At 44.7% G+C, this 21,834-nt stretch overlaps 1 protein-coding gene across 1 annotated transcript in view; it reads left to right on the top strand.

Annotated features, from left to right (window-relative positions):
- Positions 1-3,416: 3,416 nt before the first annotated feature.
- apba1a (amyloid beta (A4) precursor protein-binding, family A, member 1a) overlaps positions 3,417-21,834 on the top strand; it is a 38,846-nt gene continuing 20,428 nt past the window's right edge. The window contains exons 1-6 of the mRNA XM_056279050.1: positions 3,417-3,518; positions 5,357-5,455; positions 6,094-6,133; positions 6,625-6,770; positions 8,888-8,974; positions 10,897-11,076. Coding sequence (XP_056135025.1) covers positions 3,417-3,518; positions 5,357-5,455; positions 6,094-6,133; positions 6,625-6,770; positions 8,888-8,974; positions 10,897-11,076 — 654 coding nt within the window. The remainder of the gene's footprint in view (positions 3,519-5,356; positions 5,456-6,093; positions 6,134-6,624; positions 6,771-8,887; positions 8,975-10,896; positions 11,077-21,834) is intronic.

The raw sequence follows: 21,834 nt of genomic DNA, 5'->3' as shown, positions 1-21,834 counted from the left end.
CAGGTCCAGCTTCGTGAACACCGTGGCGTGAGTGAGTGGCTCGAACGTGGAACTCATAAGGGGGAGTGGGTATTTATTTTTCACCGTGATATTATTTAACATTCGATAATCTATGCAAGGCCTCAGGCTGCCCTCCTTTGCCACAAAAAAGCCCGCCGCCACCGGGGAAGACGAGGGCCTTAGGATTCCTGAGGCCAGGGACTCTGATATAATTGCGCATAGCCTCCTTCTCTGGGACGGAGAGGTTATACAACCGACCGGTGGGAAGGGCGGCCCCGGGAAAGAGATCTATGGCACAATCATAGGGACGGTGAGGGAAAGTGCACTTTCTTTACTAAATACAGGGGCTAAATCGTGATAAATGGAAGGAACACCAGTGAGATCCGTGGGAGGCACGGGTCTGAGGCCGCTGGACGGGGAGTGGGCGGAGCGAAGGCAGTTGGCATGACACGCAACGCTCCAACCCAAAATCCGCCCAGTAGACCAAGAGATGTAGGGATCGTGCCGTTCCAACCACGGTCTTCCTAACACCAGGGGCGCGCAAAACCAAGAAACGGATAGCTTCCACGTGATTACCCGAAAGAGTGAGGGTGAGGGAAGCAGTGCTGTGTGTGATTTTACCTAGTGAACGTCCATCTAGGGCTTGGGCTGTGAGGGGTGTGTCTAGGGGGACGAGTGGAATGCCGGCCTGCCGGGCCAGCGAGGTGTCCATCAAACACTCGTCCGCCCCCGAATCCAGGAGTGCACCAACAGACAGTGAGCGGTTACCCCAGGTGAGAGTGACCGGAAAGAGGTGGTTGTGCTCCTTCTTGGGCTGGGGCTGAGGAAGGGTCGTCAGACTCACTAGGACACCCCTCACTAGTGAGCCGGGTCTTTTTGGGCGAGTCGGGCAGGCCTTGATATAGTGGCCCGACCTCCCGCAGTAGAGGCAGAGGTGGCCAGGCATCCTCTGCTCCCTAACTTCCAGCGGGAGCCGTGACCGACCCAACTGCATGGGCTCCTCCTCCGGCCTGGATCCAGAAGCCACCCAGGGTTGCGAAACCCAAGACAGACAGACACGAGATGACTTCTAAGTCTACAAAGGGGAGTTTTATTGTGGGAGGAAAATGTATGGTGAAAAAAGGCGTTCTGTTAGTGGGATGTGTGAATAAACTATGTGTGGTGTCCCGTGGTTTGCGTGTATAACTATGTGTGAGTGTTTTTAGCCAATGTGTGGTGCGGTATGTAAATGACCAGGAGGTGTTGAAGAAATGTGCGTGCACCTGGCGAGAAAGTCCAGTCCGTGATCCAAGAGGGGTTGTCCGAGAAAGTCCAGGTCCGAGATCCGGGAAGTCGAGTCCGAAAGGAGGGGTCCAGGTAGAAGGACAAGGGGGGAGATCGCAGGAGAGGTCCGGGGAGAAACGTGAAGGTCGCTGGGGACGAGGGAGACGCGGGGAGCCGTGGAAATCGCGGAGGGAGAGTCTTGGGAGGAAACAGAGACACGAAGATAAGACACTGGGGAATAAACAGAAAGCAAGGAACGCTGGAGGGCTTATCAGAACTTCACCGCAGGGTTCAGTACGTCGAAGCACTGAGAGACGTTCTGGGAGGCTTTTTGTAGAAGGCTGCCTGATTGCCACAGGTGTGCCTGATGGATGATGGCAAACACCTGGTGCAGTGCAGCGCTCGTCTCAGAGCGCGAGCCGAGCGCTCGGATGTTTCCGGCACGTCCGAGCTGGGGGAGTGGCTTGAACGTGCCGGGGAGGCAGCTCGGGGTGGTGTAACCACAACAGTACAAGTGGAAAACGAAGGGATTAATAAGTAGATGTTGGAGAGGTGGTTTGTTGACAGACTGAAATGGAGAGAACTGTGGTTGTTTGGGGTGACTGGCAAAGTGTAATGTTAATTTATTAAATTAAGTTTCAAGCCGTGCAAGGTTTGCTGTCGAGCTAAGGAAGAATATAGCCCATTATGGAAAGAGGGGAGTTGAGGTGTGGAGTATTTGTAAGCGTATAGTGGAAAGAGATGTTAATCTGTTGTATAGTTTTGTTAGAGAAGCAGAGTTTATCAGTGGATTTGTGGCGGGGAGCACCGTTACTGTGATTGGAGGGAAAGGGAGGATGGTGTTAGAGTTTGGTTAAACGGTGTAGTGTGTAGGGTAAGATGTATTGGGGATGGTATGTGTATATTTTTTGATTGATTTCCTTGGTTTGGTGGGCGGTCTGTAGACTGGGAGCCATGCCAAAGCCTACAGGTTACCTCAGTGTTTTCTGTCTTGCCTATCTGTGTTTTAAACTTTAGTTGAATGTCTTGTATCTTGCGTTTTCTTCTTGTTCTAATGATTAAGTATATATCTGTGTAAATAGTTTAAAAAATAAAAAAAGATGTGTGAAATTAATCTTTTTTCATAATGATAATGATAATAACAACAACAATAATAATAATAATAATAATAATAATATTAATAATAAAGGCCCAAGGACCACAGCCCCTGCCCGGAGCTGCGCCCGAAGAGGAAGCACCGAGGGTGCTCGGACAGGGTGCGGTAGCGGGGCGGGCTAAGCTAACTGCTAGCCATGCAGACAGGCAGTTCCGGCAGACATCCTGGCTGGCGTTCGCTCCCTTGGACAGTGATTTTTTTTTAATAGTTTGGATATATACTATGTGTAACCCTGTCTTTCAGGGCCCAGAGCCCCAGTAAGGTCTCTGTTCTCGTTTATTGTCTTAAAAACACCGAACAAAACTAATCTACGGTGGCTGCAGAGGACTTAAAAACCCCAAAACAAAACTCCAAGACTACGTATAATCAAGACTCAAGTATAACAAAAACATATAGAAAAAACACACGAACGCCATCTGCTGGCAAAGATATAATTCACTCCTTTACATCCACTTCGGTTTTGTTTGATGGCATCAGATAGACATCAGAATGGAGTCCTGTTGATGTATGTTGTATGATCTATCTGATGTATGGCAGACATCCTAGACTTCCAGTCGATCTCATGTTTGGTCTGACATCAAATGACCCTCCCTGTGAGTACAACAACCATGTTCAAAGTCTTCACGGCTGCCTGAAATATGCTTATGATCGGGCGAACAAGAGCTCTAGACATGCCAAGGAACAACAAAAGAAACACTATGACTGCAGTGTAAAGAACCACACCTTTGAACCAGGGGACCAAGTCCCAATTAAAGTTTGCCAAGCTGAAGGCAGACAGAAGTTGGGGGACAGGTGGAAATCACAGCCCTATGTCATACTTAAGAAACAGCCTGGTGTCCCAGTATAAGTGGTTCGGTCAGAGAATGGGGAGAAAGAAAGGGTGGTCCATTGAAGTTTCTTCCAATGGGATCCGAGCAGACAGGCGAAAGGGGAGAGTCTGATAAGAAGGCCAGGGCATCGGGCATTGAGTCAGATGGAGAAAATTTGGAAGGAGGGAATGGGGAGGAGGATCATGACACGGAACAGCTGGAGGAAACAAGTGAGCAGGATAGTGAAGGAGAACAGGGGGAGCGGGAAACCTAGGGAGTTCATTGCCGAGGTACAGAGGGAAAATAACTCCCCTCACTTGAGTGGTGTCCCACCATCAGAACCAGTGCATGTCCGGAGAAACCCCCCTAGGGATAGGCACCCACCTAAAAGACTTTCCTATCAATTGAGAGTCATGGATCGGGGTCAGAAAATATGGCAGAGAAGCAAGGGAACCTGCAGTGGCAGAGAGTGATAAGCACCCACTCAGTCATTCACATTCAACCCCCCCCCCAGTACTATTGTTTATGGTTATGATTTAATGACTTATAGTTATGGGAGTTGTGGACTTTTAATATACAAGTCGTCTGCTCGTCCTCTTGTAAACCGCCATCCGGGTCACGGCACGAAAGATGTAACCCTGTCTTTCAGGCGGTGAGCCCCAGCAAGGTCTCTGCGTTGTGTTAGGTGACGTGTACCAGGGCCGGGACGACAGACAGGCAACAGGACTCCCGGTGGCGGTTGAGGCAGAACAGATTGCTCTGAGTTATTTTCTTAAAATCACCCCGAGTAAAAACAAAATTAATCTACGGTGGCTGCGGAGGACCAAAAAACAAACAAAAAACCCCCAACTCAGACTACAGCAGGGCATAACAGAAACATAAGAAAAACACCAGAACGCCATCTGCTGGCAAAGATATAATTCACTCCTTTACATATGTGTTAGTTTGGATGTGTGTTCTTGTATTTTGTGGATATGTGTATTTGTCGCACTGCTGTGGGCTGGGAGAAACGATATTTCATTTCATAAGTACATGAAATGAAATGACAAAGTGTTCCTGATTCCTGGTATTCAGCAAATCAAGTCGGCGCCATTTCATCCTGCAGATGGTCTTGCAGAGAGACTGGTACAGACTTTAACACAAGCTCTAAAGGGCTCGCAAGGGGACGGACCTCTTAACAGGCGTCTCAACACGTTCTTGTTGATGTACAGAAACACACCTCATGCTACGAGTCTACGACAAAGGTGTCTCCTGCCTCAGCTATGTTGAATAGACAACTCCGTACCAGGCTCGACCTACTGAGACCACAAAAGACTAAACAAGCTGTGCAGACTTAACAGCGTGCTCAAGTGGAGAGACGTGTTGAAGCCAAACACAGGAGCTTCACAGCTGAAGAGACAGTTCTCGCCCGGAACTACGCGAGAGGACCAAAATGGATACCTGCAACAGCTGTGGCACAAACTGGCCCTGTGTCATATATAGTGGAAACCAATGATCACATCATCTGGAGAAGACATGCCAGCTGTTGCTTACTTCTCGTTTCTGCGATGACACCTCTTCGCCAAGGAACCCAGACCTGTTACCAGAGATCTACCATGATCCTGCACAGGTTGTCGCTATCTCACTAGAGACAGACGACCTCCAGAGAGACTGACCCTTATGTTTAGTAGAGGCTAACCCTCGACATGGGGCAGAATAAATCCCGGGTTAAATCCAGGAATAGAGGCAGTCTACCCTCTTCCCCTTAGTTCAAATAATAGGCTATCTTCTAGACCTATAATTTTATTGTAAAAGAAAAGACCACTGGTAACAGAGTTTTATTTGAAAGAAGAGTTTGACTTTTGTTAAGGGAGCATTAAAGTAAAGGGGAAGGAGTATGCTATGCATTGACTATTAGTTTTCCCCTAATGGCACTCTGTAAATACCTCTGTGTACGTCACTGATATGTGTAACCAGCCATTCAGAAGTGTCTTATGAAAGATGAAGCCCACGTTCACTCCTGCTCCTGTCTTGCGCCTGGTTATTGAATAGTTATCACTAATCCATAGTGAGTATACAACACCTTATGCTTCAAAAAGATTTTAGTTTTTATAGTCTGTTTTCTTTTTTATCTTGTCTTTATCTGTAGTCTCCACACTCGAGCTCGTCCTTCCCCTCAGAGGCAGAGTCATCCAGTGGACACCTGTTACATGGCACCAGCTTGGATTCGCGTCCTTCCAATAAAGAGGTTTGTGTCTTATGATTGCACATCTATCACATACACCACGGGTGGCTAAACCATGTGCCATGGAGAACCATGTGTATGCAGGTTTTCATTCCAGCCGGACTCCACACCAGGTGATTTCGCTGATTAGCAACCCTTCAATCAAAGAGGAAGAATGTTGGGGCCTTGTGTATCAATCGTTACTATGGGCAAATTTGTGTGTACATACCCATGGAATCTTTTAGCCCTCAAGTTGTCTGACAGTCAGCAGCAAAGCATGATGGTTGTTGATAATTCCTTCTTCCTAACATCTACTGTCTATCTCTTGCAACGAGAAGTCACCTAGGCCTGCAAAGATGTCAGTGTTAGCCAATCGGTGGCTAAATTCAGGAGTTGCCCGGGTTCCACACTGGTCTCTGAGACAAACTTCAGGGCTAAAACATCCCATGGTTGTGTACGCACAAATTTGCCCATAGTAACGATTGCTACATGAGGCCCCAGGATTTGGAGTCGGGTATGATTGAAAACCTGCATACACATGGCTCTCCATGGCACATGGTTAGCAACAGCTGACATACACCATCAAAAAGTTCAAAATAATTTCTGTGTGGAGGATATTTAAATAAACCCTAATAGGTTCTTCCATCTACTCTGATTCGTAGCATAGCAGAAGCCTGGCATCCTTCCCCTCGCGTATACATGGTGAGTGCTTTTTGTCATGGTCCATTCAAAGACACTCTCACTCTTCTGTTAGAGAGAGCAATGATTGCTCAGTAAAGGAAGAGGCTCCTTCCAGGAACATTTATCATTGATGGACTGATGATGGAGCAGGCAGCATTGAATTAAAACCTTTCATTTTGTGCATGAACATGTTTTGTACAGTCAGCGAATGTTTTTGTTGTGGGACTGATTTCCAAATGATTTTCCCTAGTAACACACAGCTGATCAAACTGACCTGCATATTTATGCCTGATGTAGGTGCTGCATTAGCACTTCTTAAATGTCATTGAGCACAATAGGCAGTGCACAAAAGGCAGTACAGACAGAAATCTACTTAATTACCAGTTGGATTACTTTGCTCCCTGGCTGACCTACTACCCAATCTGGCTTCCCAAAATAAAATCAACGTCTTTCTTCTCATTTTCCCTCCCTCATCCCCTTCCACCTTCCCTCTTTCTAATCACCTCTTTTAGTCCCAGGTCCATGTGATCCAGAGGACCTGATTGATGGCATCATCTTTGCAACAAACTACCTGGGCTCAACCCAGTTGCTGTCTGACAAGACACCCTCGAAGAACATACGCATGATGCAAGCCCAGCAGGCTGTCAGCCGTATCAAGGTCAAAAAGACACATGACCAAAACTTGTGCACACACACGTCCCAGAGATCAGAAGTTCAACCTCATGGACCTGCATCATTGATTTTTAGGTGTCAGGTGTAATGATGCTCTCAGCATGTTGTTTGGGGTCACTCCCGACCACCAAACAGCATCTTTGCCTGTTTGTTCAGCACCTTGTTGCATCTGTTTGGAAGACTTAGAAGAAAATCAGAATGACAATGGAAGACTCTCAATGAAAGATTGATAAAAGCGAGAGGATGACAGCACTGACAGAAAAGGAATTTAGTTTAAGGAGAAGGTGAATTCTCTGTTGCCCCTGTTTCACAATAGCTTCAGTGTTCACATCAAATTTAAAGTGATCGTTGATGATAGTACCCACATGTTTGTATGATGTAACCATTTGGCTGCATCTCTGTTAATGTCTAAAATCCATAATCAGCTCCTTGGTTTTAGAAACATTTAAGTCCAAGAAGTTGTTATCACACCAAGAAATAAAACCAGTGAGAGAATTCCCATGGACTGATTCAGAACCTTGGGGAAGGGTCAGCAATGCAGTGTCGCCAGAAAATTTGACCAAATAGCGCCCTCCTGAGTAATCCTGCACCCGTCAATGTACATAAAAAGTAAAGGCGAAAGGACGCATCCTTGTGGTGAGCCTGTGTATATAGCTACAGAGTCCGAGAGACAGCCATTTACAGACACCTTCTGCTCTCTGGCAGGAGGCGGAGCTGGAGGTGGCAGAGTTGAAGATATTAAGATTTCCATTGGGAGTGATGAAGAAGGACAGGATTAGGAAGGAGTATATTAGAGGGACAGCTCAGGTTGGACGGTCTGGAGACAAAGCAAGAGAGGCAAGATTGAGATGGTTTGGACATGTGTGGAGGAGAGATGCTGGGTATATTGGGGGAAGGATGCTGAATATGGAGCTGCCAGGGAAGAGGAAAAGATGAAGGCCAAAGAGGAGGTTTATGGATGTGGTGAGGGAGGACATGCGGGTGGCTGGTGTGACAGAGGAAGATGCAGAGGACAGGAAGAGATGGAAAGGGATGATCTGCTGTGGTGACCCCTAACGGGAGCAGCTGAAAGTAGTAGTAGTACTAGTCATCAACATTAGCTGACTAATAAAAAAAATAGCAAGGTAACGCTAGTTGCAAGACAGCCAGCTAATGTTAGTTAGCAAGCTAGCTAGCACTAGCATAGTTCTAATGAGCCCATTACTCACCCTCGTAGTTGTCGATGTAGCTCGAAATATACATCTTAAACCCCTTTTCTTTATTGCTCGCCTGAGCTACCGAGGAAGCACTCACGATGTGATGTACATCGTCGACCGTTATTTTAGGGAGATCCTGCAAACAGCGAGTGTAAAACAAAGCCATCTCTTCTCGCAACAAACCAGACCGGAAGTTCTTGTGCAAGTACTCGTACGTCGGAAGTCAAACGACGCCATCTTACGCACCCAGGCTATTAGGGGGGGCAGCCCGGGAACCACCGCAAGCAGGACGCGAATTCGGATCTCCCGCGCCACGTTAACCAGTCGTGTGTGTGTGTGTGTGTGTGTGTGTGTGTGTGTGTGTGTGTGTGTGTGTGTGTGTGTGTGTGTGTGTGTGTGTGCGTGCGTGCGTGTGTGTGTGCGCGCGCTACTGCTTTAGTTTATTGTTTATTTGACAGGGACAACGCACAATTTTACAATTGCACCAGAGTTAGCCGGCAGCTAATTTGCATCTGCAGTCCCTGGGCAGGCAAACAAACAACAATTAATACAGAAGTAAAAAAAAAAAAGCAAATGTGCTGCAAACTGCTTGAGAGTTATGTCATGGGCTCACTGCAGTTTAACATCACATCCACATCCTTGTGAAACAGTTTTGTCGGTCGTAGATAAGTGAAAGAAGACTCAAAAGATATAATAATTTTAGAGGTATTCCTACTCAATATAAACTGTGCCCAAAACTCTTGATCTTTGTTGACTTATGAGAATGACTGCTGACATTTGCTCACTTAATAAAATAGAGATAAGAAAAACAAAACGTATCTGTATGCACGTTTTAACACAATATTTGTGTGTCATTAAACATTTCTCTGTTTTGATGCATGACATATTTGGTTGTGTGTGTTAGCAGAGACCCAAGGACGAGCCTCAGTCCATGACAGAGGTGGACCTCTTTATCTCTACCCAGCGGATTCAAGTGCTCAGCACTGACTGCCAGGTACTGTAGTCTTCATTTCTAGGGTCTTCTTCCAATACTTCCTTTCCTCTTGTATTTTGGTGGTGGTTGGCATCTTTACTATGTGGCATTTCTGCCATTAACGGTGTAGTATTATCTATGTATTACTGTTATGATAAGTTTCCCTTCAATCGGTATCACGTGGCCAGTCATTTTGGTATCTTTGCAAAAGAGGCACTGATGGAGCACAGAATTTGTTGGACATTTTAAGACTGACAATCACTGCAACTGTCACGATTAGTACCAAAACAAAACAGGATCCAGACAGTCTTGCTGTTGAAGTTACAAACACGTTCTCTTTTTTGTCACCATGTGCATCATCCTTTTGGGAAACAAATTGATGAGGGCATGGTAAAACCCCACTGCTTGATGCTTTTGATTTTAGGATAGCCGCTTCATGTTTCTTGTTGTGGTCTCTTTATGAAATATGTGCCTTTATAGAAAACAACACATTCCCACAATAGCAAACCAAAGCTAATGGCTTGAGAAATGATTTGTCAAAACTAGCATGTGCCGGTGTGGATGAGATTTGCCTTGAGATGCTGAAGGCTCTGGACATTGTTGGGCTGTCTTGGCTGACACGCCTCTTCAGTGTCTTGTGGAGGTTGGGGGCAGTTCCTGTGGAGTGGCAGACTGGGGTGGTGGTTCCCATATTTAAAAAAAGGGGACCGGAGGGTGTGCTCCAATTATCGGGGCATCACATTGCTCGGCCTCCCTGGGAAAGTCTACTCTAGGGTGCTGGAAAGGAGGCTCTGACCGACTGTCGAACCTCAGATCCAGGAGGAACAATGCGGATTCCGTCCTGGCCGTGGAACAACACAGCTACTCTTTACCCATGCAGAAGTGCTGAGGGGGGCATGGGAGTCTGACCAGCCAGTCTACATGTGTTTTGTGGACTTGGAGAAGGCTTACGACCGTATAAAAAATTGGAAAGATTTGTTTTTCTGCACCCCACCACATCTCCCTCCATCCTATCACTTGGTATTGCCCGTGTAGTTTCCTACGAGGTAGGATTTCTAACAGACAACAACAACAGAGATGCAAGTAAGATGTACTCCATCACCTGTAGAGCTTAGAAGTGTTACTGGTGTGTCACCTTGCTCTTCTGGGTCATTGTTAAGCTAAACATGATTCGGTTGAGGTAACAGCTCTGTTGAGCTCTGCAAAAGTATATATTTTACAATGTCAACGTTAACCATCCAATCGGCATATTGTGTAAATTATATGTAACTTAAGTTACTCAATCGACTCTGCACAACCGCAGTCCACTGACTTCCGGTTTCCACTGCAGCGGTCATATCAGTTTCCTGTTTGTTGGCGTGTGCTATTGACAATGGCATATTTTCTGCGATGCCTGTAAGATTTACCGTTGATAAATGTCAACGACATGCACCGAATTGTCGACAAACTTTCCCCTGCACCTACCAGCAAACGGTTAAAAGTTTCAAGTTGTGAATATCAAGGTACATCCGCAATTATGAGGATGAGCAGACGGACGGACGGAATTGTGGACAAAACTTGATATGTACAACTTGAAACTTTTCACCAGTTTGCTGGTAGGTGCAGGGGAAAGTTCGTCGATAATTCTGTGCATGTCGTTGACATTTATCCAAGGTAAATCTTGCAGACGCCGCAAAAAATATGCCACTGTCAATACGCCAACAAACAGGAAACTGGTTTGACCGCTGCAGTAGAAACCGGAAGTCAGTGGACTACAGTTATGCACAGAGCGATTGAAAATGTGCTGTCAATACTAGGCATAATTCCAATTGCAAACTTAAAATAAACATCCCATAGCATTATTTTCATGGCACAGTCAGACAACAGTTGCGCCTCACATCTGTGATACTGTTTCCTTGTTGAATGGTTTGTAAACTTGTGCGATGGTTCACTGCTTTCAACAGGAATCTCTGGTGAACTACCCTCTGCGGACCATCTCCTACATCACTGACATTGGGAACATCGTGGCTTTGATGGCCCGGTGCCGTGTGCCACGACAAGAATCTCAGGAGAACATAGAGGCCTCAAACCAGGACAATAAGCGCCAGTACAAGATGATGTGCCACTTGTTTGAATCCGAGGATGTGAGTCCCGCTGGTGTTGATTTGCGTCCCTGTTTATTTCATTCATAACTACAATTTTGCATACCTATGTGTCCTATTTTATTTCTTCTGTTTTCTCTCGCCATTCCACCGTGTTTTGAACTAATTAGTTTACATACTCCCCAGAGTATGGTCCAAGTGGACTATACTCAAATAGGTGTCGCTTCCACCTATTTGCATGTTTTTGCGTCATGGTACTTATTGCATCCCCCTGCATGAAAAGATGTGTTTGCGGGCTGCACACAACAGTGCAGAAATCTGGAAACGAACAGCTTCCAGAAATTTCCACTTACGAGTTCTCGCATGTGTGGAACTTGTCAAGATTTTCAGAGGGAATGCTCCGTTTAGTGTCCGGAAATTTACTGTTGTTTGGGAATGCCCTCCAAAACCCTGCAACACAATTTATATGTCAAGCAAAACAAAAGGACAGGGCAATAATTCTCCATACACATCTGCCCTGTACCCGCACAAGTCCAGAAACTACAGCACACTCAAACTCATATCTCGGAATAAGAGCCAAAGATTTCTAATTCCAAATTCCTGTGCACCAGATACTTACTGCTCCCTAGCAATATCGCCCCAAGTATTTCTTCTTGGTGCCCCCAAACCACTGGTGTGGCTAAAGAAGAATTTGATGATGGGCCTAGAAATTATTGGTTCGGCCTATAGGCTTATAGCCAATCAAATGCATGTTCTGAAAAACTTGCTGACAAAATAATTTTATTATAGGAAGAGAATCATATGAACATAACCAATGTCACAGTGAAAACCATCACATAACATCAGCCTAACAGTAATAGTAAACAATATTAAATAGAAATGGAAAAAGATAAATACAGTCCAAAAATTGGTAATAAGATTGTTAAATGCAAAGAAGCAGAAACATAAATATATCTCTCCACGAAAAAATGATTTTACTTGTATTATGTAAACCATCATATGAATAAATGTAGCACCATTTATATGTGATTAATTATATTTTCCATGTTTTTTTTTAGTACTGATGTGTTTTTGGCACCTGAACAAGCATTTGAATTCGATGTTGCTGTGCATTTGTGAACTGAGATGCATGTGTGGATCAGCTTGCATCTGTATTCTTCTTTTGGGGCATACATGTTGCAGCTTGGTGGAGGTCTTGGGCGGGGTAATGTACAGCCACAGCAGTGAGAGAGAGACAGATTTTTGATTTTTAACAATATTCTAATAGAAAATTTGAAATGTTACAAAACAACACAATAAACAAGATAAAAACCAACACAGTAACATCGGATTCACAGAACCCAAATCATCTCAGTACTCTCCCAAAGTTCAGCTCAGCATCCACAACACAGTAAACACATCGTTATAACACCACACACTGCGAAAACTTTCCAGATTTTTCATTATTCTGTAATAATAAAATCTACTTTTAAATTTGCTTTTAACATTTATATAAGCACAAAGACAGCATCATCCTCCCCATCTTCCTCTATCTTGTCTCTTCTGCTCAGGTACACGGCCATCCTTGCACTCCCCAGAATGAAGTTAAGAAGCTGCATTTGGCCTTGTTTTTCTGAGAGTACCTGTAACCCAGAATGAACATGGGTTCGGAAAAGACTTCCCCAAACAACCCAAAAACATTTTCCAGCATTGTAAAATGCGGCAGCAGTCAACAACATTCCACGAAACGATGAAAAACAGTTCCACGATTAGTGCAAAACGGACAATCATGGCTAACCTCAGAATCAATGACAAAGACAAAAGCATTAACAGCCACGACACCATGTAAAACCCTCCACTGCAGGTCTGCAGCTCTTTTGATTGATGGTGGTTTGCACAGCGCCCTACTCAGGTCCAACACTGTCACTCAGACCCAAGTCAGCCCTCCATTGAGTGTCAGGTTTACCATTCAATTTGTCCCTGTGCCGATTTAACATTTTATACATTGACTTTCTATTTGGAGCTTTAAAAGACAACTCAGAGGTATTCCTACTTTTTTTTTAAAAAAAAGGTCCTGTAGAGTCCTTAAAATCTGGGGCAATGTTCATTGAAGGGAAAACATCATTCTCATCAGGTCGAACAGAACCATTATAAAAACGAATTCAACAGTGTTCACTCACTATCTGTGAGAGCTTCTCTCCATTTATTAAGCAGCAGAGTGATGACACGAGTCAATCTCAACTCTAAGCGGGAAGCAGGAGAAGCTGTGTTGTCCATGTTTGGACCTGCAACCTGAACTACATGTCCCAGAGTCACTATGTTAGACACACAGAACCACCTGAGCAGAGTTGGCCCCACTTAACAGACTGCACTGAAAAAGGTGCCATGTATGATTGGTTCCTGGAGGAGCCAAAACACTGAGCTGTGTTGTCTCAGTCTCTCTTTTTTTAACAAGTTCCACACCTTAAACAGTCCACGATACAATACAGGTAGTTCCTTAATGTTAGGCTGCTTTGTCCATCAGAAACAAAGATCTGTTAAGTCCCAGTCCACCGAGCTGACTCAAAATGGTGCAAGCCAGTGACCACCTCACTAAATCAGTAACAGCACACAGAAACCTTTGTAGGAACTGGAAATGGAAGGTAGCCCCCCCTGCTGCTGGCAGGAATTAGGCCCTGTCCCCCTTCAACCCTCAGCAGATACAGCATACTCTGAGGCATCCAGTACAGTTTATCCCAGAAGTTAAAAAGAAGACCCTGGATCTTGGACAGCAGGTCTGTGGTGGTGGTGGTGGTGGTGGTAGTGTGTGTGTGGAGGTGGTGGTGGTGGTGGTGGGGGGGGGTCAATGACTGACAGGCAATACCATAAAATCAATGACACTGTGGTGTGGTATACTTAGCATTTCTCTTCTGCACATTTCCAAACTGTCTCAATCTTGCCTCTCTCGCTTTGTCTCCAACCTGGGCTGTCCCTCTAATATACTCGTTCCTAATCCTGTCTTTTGTCATTCCCAATGAAAATCTTAGCATCTTCAACTCTGACACCTCCAGCTCTGCCTTCTGTCTTTTTGTCAGTGCCACTGTCTCCAAACCATATAACATAGCTGGTCTCACAACCATCTTGTAAACCTTCCTTCCCTTTAACTCTTGCTGGTACCCTTCTCTCACAAATTACTCGTGACACTCTTCTCCACCCACTCCACCCTGCCTGCACTCTCTTCTTCACCTCTCTTCTGCACTCCCCATTACTTTGGACAGTTGACCCCAAGTATTTAAACTCATACGCCTTTGTCACCTCTACTCCTTGCATCCTCACCATTCCACTGTCCTCCCTCTCATTCACGCATCTCCTTGCTCCTTGCTCCTACTGACTTTCATTCCTCTTCTCTCCAGTGCATACCTCCACCTCTCCAGGCTCTCCTCAAACTGCACCCTACTCTCGCTAAAGATCACAATGTCATCCGCAAACATCATAGTCCATGGAGACTCCTGCCTGTTCTCGTCCGTCAACCTGTCCATCACCATTGCAAACAAGAAAGGGATTAGAGCCGATCCTTGATGTAATCCCAACTCCACCTTGAACCCATCTGTCATTCCAATCGCACACCTCACCATTGTCACACTTCCCTCATACATATCCTGCACCACTCTACAAATCCCAGCTTCCTCATACAATACCACACCTCCTCTCTTGGCACCCTGTCATATGCTTTCTCTAAATCCACAAAGACACAATATAACTCCTTCTGGCCTTCTCTATACTTCTCCATCAACATTCTCAAAGCAAACATCACATCTGTAGTGCTCTTTTATGGCATGAAACCATACTGCTGTTCACTAATCGTCACCTCTGCTCTTAACCTAGCTTCTATTACTCTTTCCCATATCTTCATGCTGTGGCTGATCAACTTTATACCACTGTAGTTGCTGCAGTTCTGCACATCACTCTTATTCTTGAAAATCGGTACCAGTATGCTTCTTCTCCACTCCTCAGGCATCCTCTCACTTTCCAAGATTGTGTTAAACAATCTAGTTAAAAACTCCACTGCCATCTCTCCTAAACACCTCCATGCCTCCACAAGTGTGTCATCAGGACCAACTGCCTTTCCATTCTTCATCCTCTTCATACAGTGGCTTGCAAAAGTATTCATACCACTTGAACTTTTCCACATTTTGTCACGTTACGACCACAAACATAAATATATTTTATTGGAATTTTATGTGAAAGACCAACACAAAGTGGCACACAACTGTGAAGTACAAAGAAAATTACACATGATTTAAAAAAAAATTTACAAATAAAAAAAATGAAAAGTGTGGTGTGCAAAAGTATTCAGCCCCCTTTTCTCTGAGTGCAGCCAAATGCCTTCAGAAGTTGCCTGATGATTGCTGAATGATCGAATGTTGACCTAATGACTAAATAGAGTCAACCTGTGTGTAATCTAATCTCAGTACAAATACAGCTGTTCTGTGATGGCCTCAGAGGTTTGTTAAGAGAATATTGGGGAGCAAACAGCATCATGAAGTCCAAGGAACACACCAGACAGGTCAGGGATAAAGTCGTGGAGAAGTTTAAAGCAGGGTTAGGTTATAAAAAGATTTCCCAAGCTTTGAACATCTCACGGAGCACTGTTCAATCCATCATCCGGAAATGGAAAGAATATGGCACAACTGCAAACCTACCAAGACATGGCCGTCCACCTAAACTTACAGGCCGAACAACGAGAGCACTGATCACAGATGCAGCCAAGAGGCCCATGGTGACTCTGGACGAACTGCAGAGATCCACAGCTCAGGTGGGGGAATCTGTCCACAGCACAACTATTGGTCGTGCACTGCACAAATCTGGCCTTTATGGAAGAGTGGCAAGAAGAAAGCCATTGTTAAAAGAAAACCATAAGAAGTCCCGTTTGCAGTTTCCCAGAAGCCATGTGGGGGACACAGCAAACATGTGGAAGAAGGTGCTCTGGTCAGATGAGGCCAAAATTGAACTTTTTGGCCTAAATGCAAAACGCTATGTGTGGCGGAAAACTAACACTACACATCACTCTGAACACACCATCCCCACTGTCAAACATGGTGGTGGCAGCATCATGCTCTGGGGGTGCTTCTCTTCAGCAGGGACAGGGAAGATGGTCAGAGTTGATGGGAAGATGGATGGAGCCAAATACAGGGCAATCTTGGAAGAAAACCTGTTGGAGTCTGCAAAAGACTTGAGACCGGGGCAGAGGTTCACCTTACAGCAGGACAACGACCCTAAACATAAAGCCAGGGCTACAATGGAATGGTTTAAAACAAAACCTATTCATGTGTTAGAATGGCCCAGTCAAAGTCCAGACCTAAATCCAACTGAGAATCTGTGGCAAGATCTGAAAACTGCCATTCACAAACGCTCTCCATCTAATCTGACTGAGCTTGAGCTGTTTTGCAAAGAAGAATGGGCAAAAAATTCAGTCTCTAGATGTGCAAAGCTGGTAGAGACATACTCCCAAAAGACTTGCAGCTGTAATTGCAGCAAAAGGCGGTTCCACAAAGTATTGACTCAGGGGGGCTGAATACTTTTGCACACCGCACTTTTCAGTTTTTTATTTGTAAATTTGTTTTTAAATCATGTATAATTTTCTTTGTACTTCACAATTGTGTGCCACTTTGTGTTGGTCTTTCACATAAAATTCCAATAAAATATATTTATGTTTGTGGTCGAAACGTGACAAAATGTGGAAAAGTTCAAGGGGTATGAATACTTTTGCAAGCCACTGTAGCTGCCCTCACTTCCTCCTTGCTAATTCCACCACACTTCCTGATTCACTGTCCCCACATCATCCAACCTTCTCTCTCTCATTTTCTTCATTCATCAGACCCTCAACGTACTTCTTCCACCTTCTCAACACACTCTCTTCACTTGTCAGCACATTTCCATCTCTATCCTTGATCGCCCTAGCCTGCCGCACATCCTTCCCAGCTCAATCCCTCTGTCTAGCCAATTGGTACAAGTCCTTTTCTCCTTCCTTAGTGTCTAACCTCTCATACAACTCACCATACGCCATGTCCTTTGCCTTCACCACCTCTCTCATCATTTTACACTGCATCTCCTTGTACTCCTGTATACTTTCTTCATCTCTCTGACTATCCCAATTCTTCTTTGCCAACCTCTTCCTCTCTGTATACCTTGCTGTATTCCTCATTCCACCACCAAGACTCCTTGTCTTCCTTCCTCTGTCCTGATGACACACCAAGTACCTTCCTACCTGTCTCCCTCACTATTTCTGCAGTGGTTGCCCAGCTATGCGACAACTCTTCACTACCACCCAGTGCCTGTCTTAACTCCTGCCTGAACGCCACACAATAATCTCCTTTCTTCAACTTCCAACACTTGATCCTTAGCTCTGCCTTCACTCTTTTCCTCTTCTTGGTCTCTAGAGTCATCCTACAGACCACGATGCTGCCTCCAACTCTTATACATCACCCTCTGTTCCACCCTCTTCTTGAAATATGTATTCACCACAGCCATTTCCATCCTTTTTCGCAAAAATCCACCACCATCTGTCCTTCCACATTTCTCTTCTTGACACCATACCTGCCCATCACCTCCTCATCACCTCTATTCCCTTCACCAACATGCCCATTGAAGTCCGCTCCAATCACCACTCTCTTCTACTTGGTTACACTCTCTGCAACTTTATCCAACCCACTCCAGAATTCTTCTTTCTCTTCCATCTCACACCCAATTTGCGGGTCATATGCGCTGATAACATTCATCAATACACCTTCAATTTCCAGCTTCATACTCATCACTCTGTCTGATATTCTCTTCACCTCCAGCACACTCTTGACATACTCTTCCTTCAGAATTACCCCTACCCCATTTGCACCATGGTAGAAGAGTTTGAACCCACATGTGACGCTCCTGGCCTTATTCCCCTTGCACACACAGTATACCTACTTTTCTTCTTTCCATCCTATCAGCCAGCTCTCTCCCTTTGCCAGTCGTAGTGCCAACATTCAAAGTTCTGACTCTCACCTCCACGCTCCTATCCTTCCTCCTCTCCCACTGACTCTGGACATACCTTCCCCCTCTCCTTCTCCTTACCTCTGCTTCTCCTTCACCCAACAGTAGCATAGTTTCCACCAGCACCCTGCTGGCAAACAGTACTGGTGGCGGTTAATGGTAAACCCGGGCCTTGACCTTTCCGGTATGGAAATGTGCGACTCTGAAAAGTTGAAAAACAGGTTTTCTGCCAACGACCCATCATCAGTCTGGAGTGGGTTGAAAGACATTACCAACTACAGGAGACCATCCCCCCCACCACCACAGGGAACCATCAACTGGCTGATGACCAAAATGGGTTTTACTGCAGGTTTAAAAAGCAAACTTTCACACCCCTCCACCTCTCTGGCCACAATACGCAACCAACTTCACTCCCTCCTAGCCACTCCCCCCTCCTCAGCAAACCCCCACCCACAGTTATGATCTGTGTTGAGGACGTGTGCCAGCTCTTCTAGAGACAGAAGACCAGGAAGGCACCAGGCTCAGATAGCATGTCACCCTCCTGTCTGAAAGTCTTAACCAGTTGGCCCCCATTTTCACACTGATCTTTAACAGATCATTGGAGCTCTGTGAAGTCCCCTCCTGCTTCAACAGCTCCACTATCATCCCGGCCCCCAAGAAACCTTGTATCACAGGATTAAATGACAACAGGCTCATTGCACTGTCTGTGAGAATTGAATGGGCAACCCTCCAGTTACCGGACAACCTGCTCTACCTCTAAGCTACTGTCACCCCAAATTGTTGCCGCCCAATGGTTAATGGTATAAGGCATAAATAATTTGCAAACTATTCAATGAATCAGATTACACCTCAGTTTACATTCACAATGATACTTTGATTACACGCTGTCCGTCTTGGGAGAGAGATCTATCTGTTGCTCTCCCTGAGGTTTCTTCCTATTTTTTCTCCCTGTTAAAGGGTTTTTTTTCTTTTAGGCAGTTGTTCCTTATCCGATGAGAAGGTCTAAGGACAGGATGTTATGTTGCTGTTAAGCCCATTGAGGCAAATTTGTAATTTGTGATATTGGGCTATACAAATAAATTTGATTTGATTTGATTTGATTTGTTTTGATTTGATTTGATTAATAAGAGTACACCATTTCTGCTAACAAAGCATGAATTAATGCATTGTCGACATTTGTATAGTGGAGGCAAATAGCTCACCTGCATGATGTATTTTTTGGGATAGGGAGATTCTTAGCAAACCAAGGAAAGGTTACTTGTGTTAAAAACCCCAAGTAGTATCAAGGAGACTTTGTTTACTGCATATTTAAGCTATACAATGGAGTGAAACCATAATTCAAACTTACTATTTTTTTCATCCTTACACTTTTTATACACTTATTTCTTCCTGTTTTTCTGGTGACAGGCTGGTGCAAGTGCCAGATTCTGAAAGGCCGAAAACCCTTTTCTCAGAATTTCCTCCCGGACCTTCTCTGTAATTGATTCCCATAAGGTGGGGTCTTCACAAACGATGGGACCTGCCACTGCAAATGAGCTTGAAGTAACTTTACTTTCCATTGTTTGGTCATCCCCGTCTTTGTCTTCTTCTTCCGTTGATGTTTACTGTTTTTTTCGTCGTTTTCCAAATCTTGTTGAGCACTTCACAGAGGCAATGTGTCGCTGCTGGAGTTAAAGACTTCCAGGGTAACGTTTTCATTGCTAGCTAGCTGAGGCTGCGCATTGCTGCAACCGATGGTAGCCGCTTCCAGGCTATCGTTACTACTTGCTAGTGCAACATCCTCCATCGGAATGCCCTCTTTTCACATTGTTTGGCTTAAAAAAACTAATTTATTAGCGGGACTTTTTTTTATTTTAATTGTGGCCGCTTCTTTAACTTCCTTCTCCTTTCTTTTCTTTCCTTCGGCAGCCCCGCTGGACTTCTGGTTAACGCCGTCCATTTTCTGCTGCTTGGCAACTTTCCCGCGCACTTCTCAGATATAACCTAACTGATAGTGGGACAGGTAAAAATTAATTCCACTGTTTTTAACCTTGACTTGGCTTGAGAAAAACTGATCTTGAATCTGTGCAGTGTAAGCCACCTGCTCTCCATGCCCACCCACCTTGACCATTAGGCAATCTACCACTTTCCCAGCCATCTCGCCAATATAATAATCAATCATGAGACTTAATTTAATTGGAAACAACTTTTATTTCATTCTGACTGGATGATTATCAAGAGAATGGGTCAAGCTATCTATGGAGCCCGACATAAAAAACTCCCATCACGGAGGGCCCTTTTACACTTAGGGGCCCCTGGGCACATGCCCAGGTTGCCCATATGGTATCTGGCGTAACTTGGAGGAAGAGTTTATCTGGCTGCGGAAGTGTAATATAGAACAAAGTGTCTACACTGAGTCTAACAAGGACAATGTCATAAAAAGAACACAAATGCAAGCTGATACACGTGTATCTCAATTCACAAATCCAGATTCACTAGTTCAAATGCCTGTTTAGGCACTGTAAATATATTAGTTCTAAAAGAATACATAAATGTATTTGATCAAATATAAATGATGCTACATTTATAAAAAAATGATGTACACACAAGTAACATGATTTACTTGTGGATGGAGAGATATATTTTTGTTTCATTTTATTTGTATTTATCACATTTAATACAGTTTTGTGGACCATAATATTTATTTATTACGCTTATTTTTCAACTGTGACAGAGAATTTCTCCTCTATCCTTATAAAGGCACGGTGGTGTGAATTTGAATTAAACTTTCTCCTTCATTCACAGAAAGCTGAATTAGTTCATACAGACACAACGTTTATTGACAGAAACATTTCATCGTCATCTAAGTGACCTCTTCAGCCTCACCTGACTGCAGGTGTCCCCACCCTTATAAACAATACAGCAGCATAGTGACCCAAACCAACGACCAGTGTCATATGTAAATTACCATGACCATTAACCAGAGTTACAATGGCAATTTGTATTATACACAGAGGATTGGGTAAAAGTTGAAATAGCAGCATTGTAAGATGGTGACAGGTGTACTCCTAGCCCCCCCCCCCATGTCCTATCCAGGGACACCACCTAGCCATTGGTTCAGATTTGTGGGCGACACCTGGGTTAAAATTAGATCTCAGGATGTAGCACATTTCACCGACCACATTAACTCTGTGGACACCACATCAAGTTCACCAGGGAGGATGTGGAACATGACAGGTTAGTCTTCTTAGACTGTGAAATTGCAATTGGTGATGGGGGACATTTGATTGTTGATGTTTATTGTAAACCAACACATACTGATCAGTACTTAAGGTTTGACTCTCATCATCCACTGGTGCACAAACTAGGAGTCATCAGGATGCTGAACCACAGAGCTGACAATGTCCCCACCAACACAGCGGCCGGGGAAGGGGAGAAATCCCACATTGAACAGGCGCCGGTTAAGTGTGGTTATCCTAACTGGGCTTTTGTCAAAGCCAGGAAGACGCCCAAACAGTGCACCAGCCGATCGGAGAGAGGAGAAGGGCAACAGCTCTCTAAGCGTAAACCAGTGGTGATTCCGTATGTGGCGGGAGTGTCAGAACAGTTGAGACGCATATTTTCCAAACACCGCTACTCAGTTGCTTTCAACCCGAAAAACAGTGCGCCAGAAATTGGTGCAGTGTCGGCGCCAGAACAAATCTGACGGCCGGGCCTACGGTTTTCACGGGGGGGCATGAGCATGAAGGCTGTCAAATTTACATTCTATATTTGAATATTCTTCGATTGTGAATTTTTTTTATTAATGATTTGCTAAATTAACCTTCGAATGTG

This window comes from Lampris incognitus, chromosome 1 (genome assembly GCF_029633865.1).
Source record: "Lampris incognitus isolate fLamInc1 chromosome 1, fLamInc1.hap2, whole genome shotgun sequence".
Lineage (NCBI taxonomy): Eukaryota > Metazoa > Chordata > Actinopteri > Lampriformes > Lampridae > Lampris > Lampris incognitus.
Note: the sequence above shows the minus strand (reverse complement) of the source record. Positions and strands in the feature narration are given on the sequence as shown.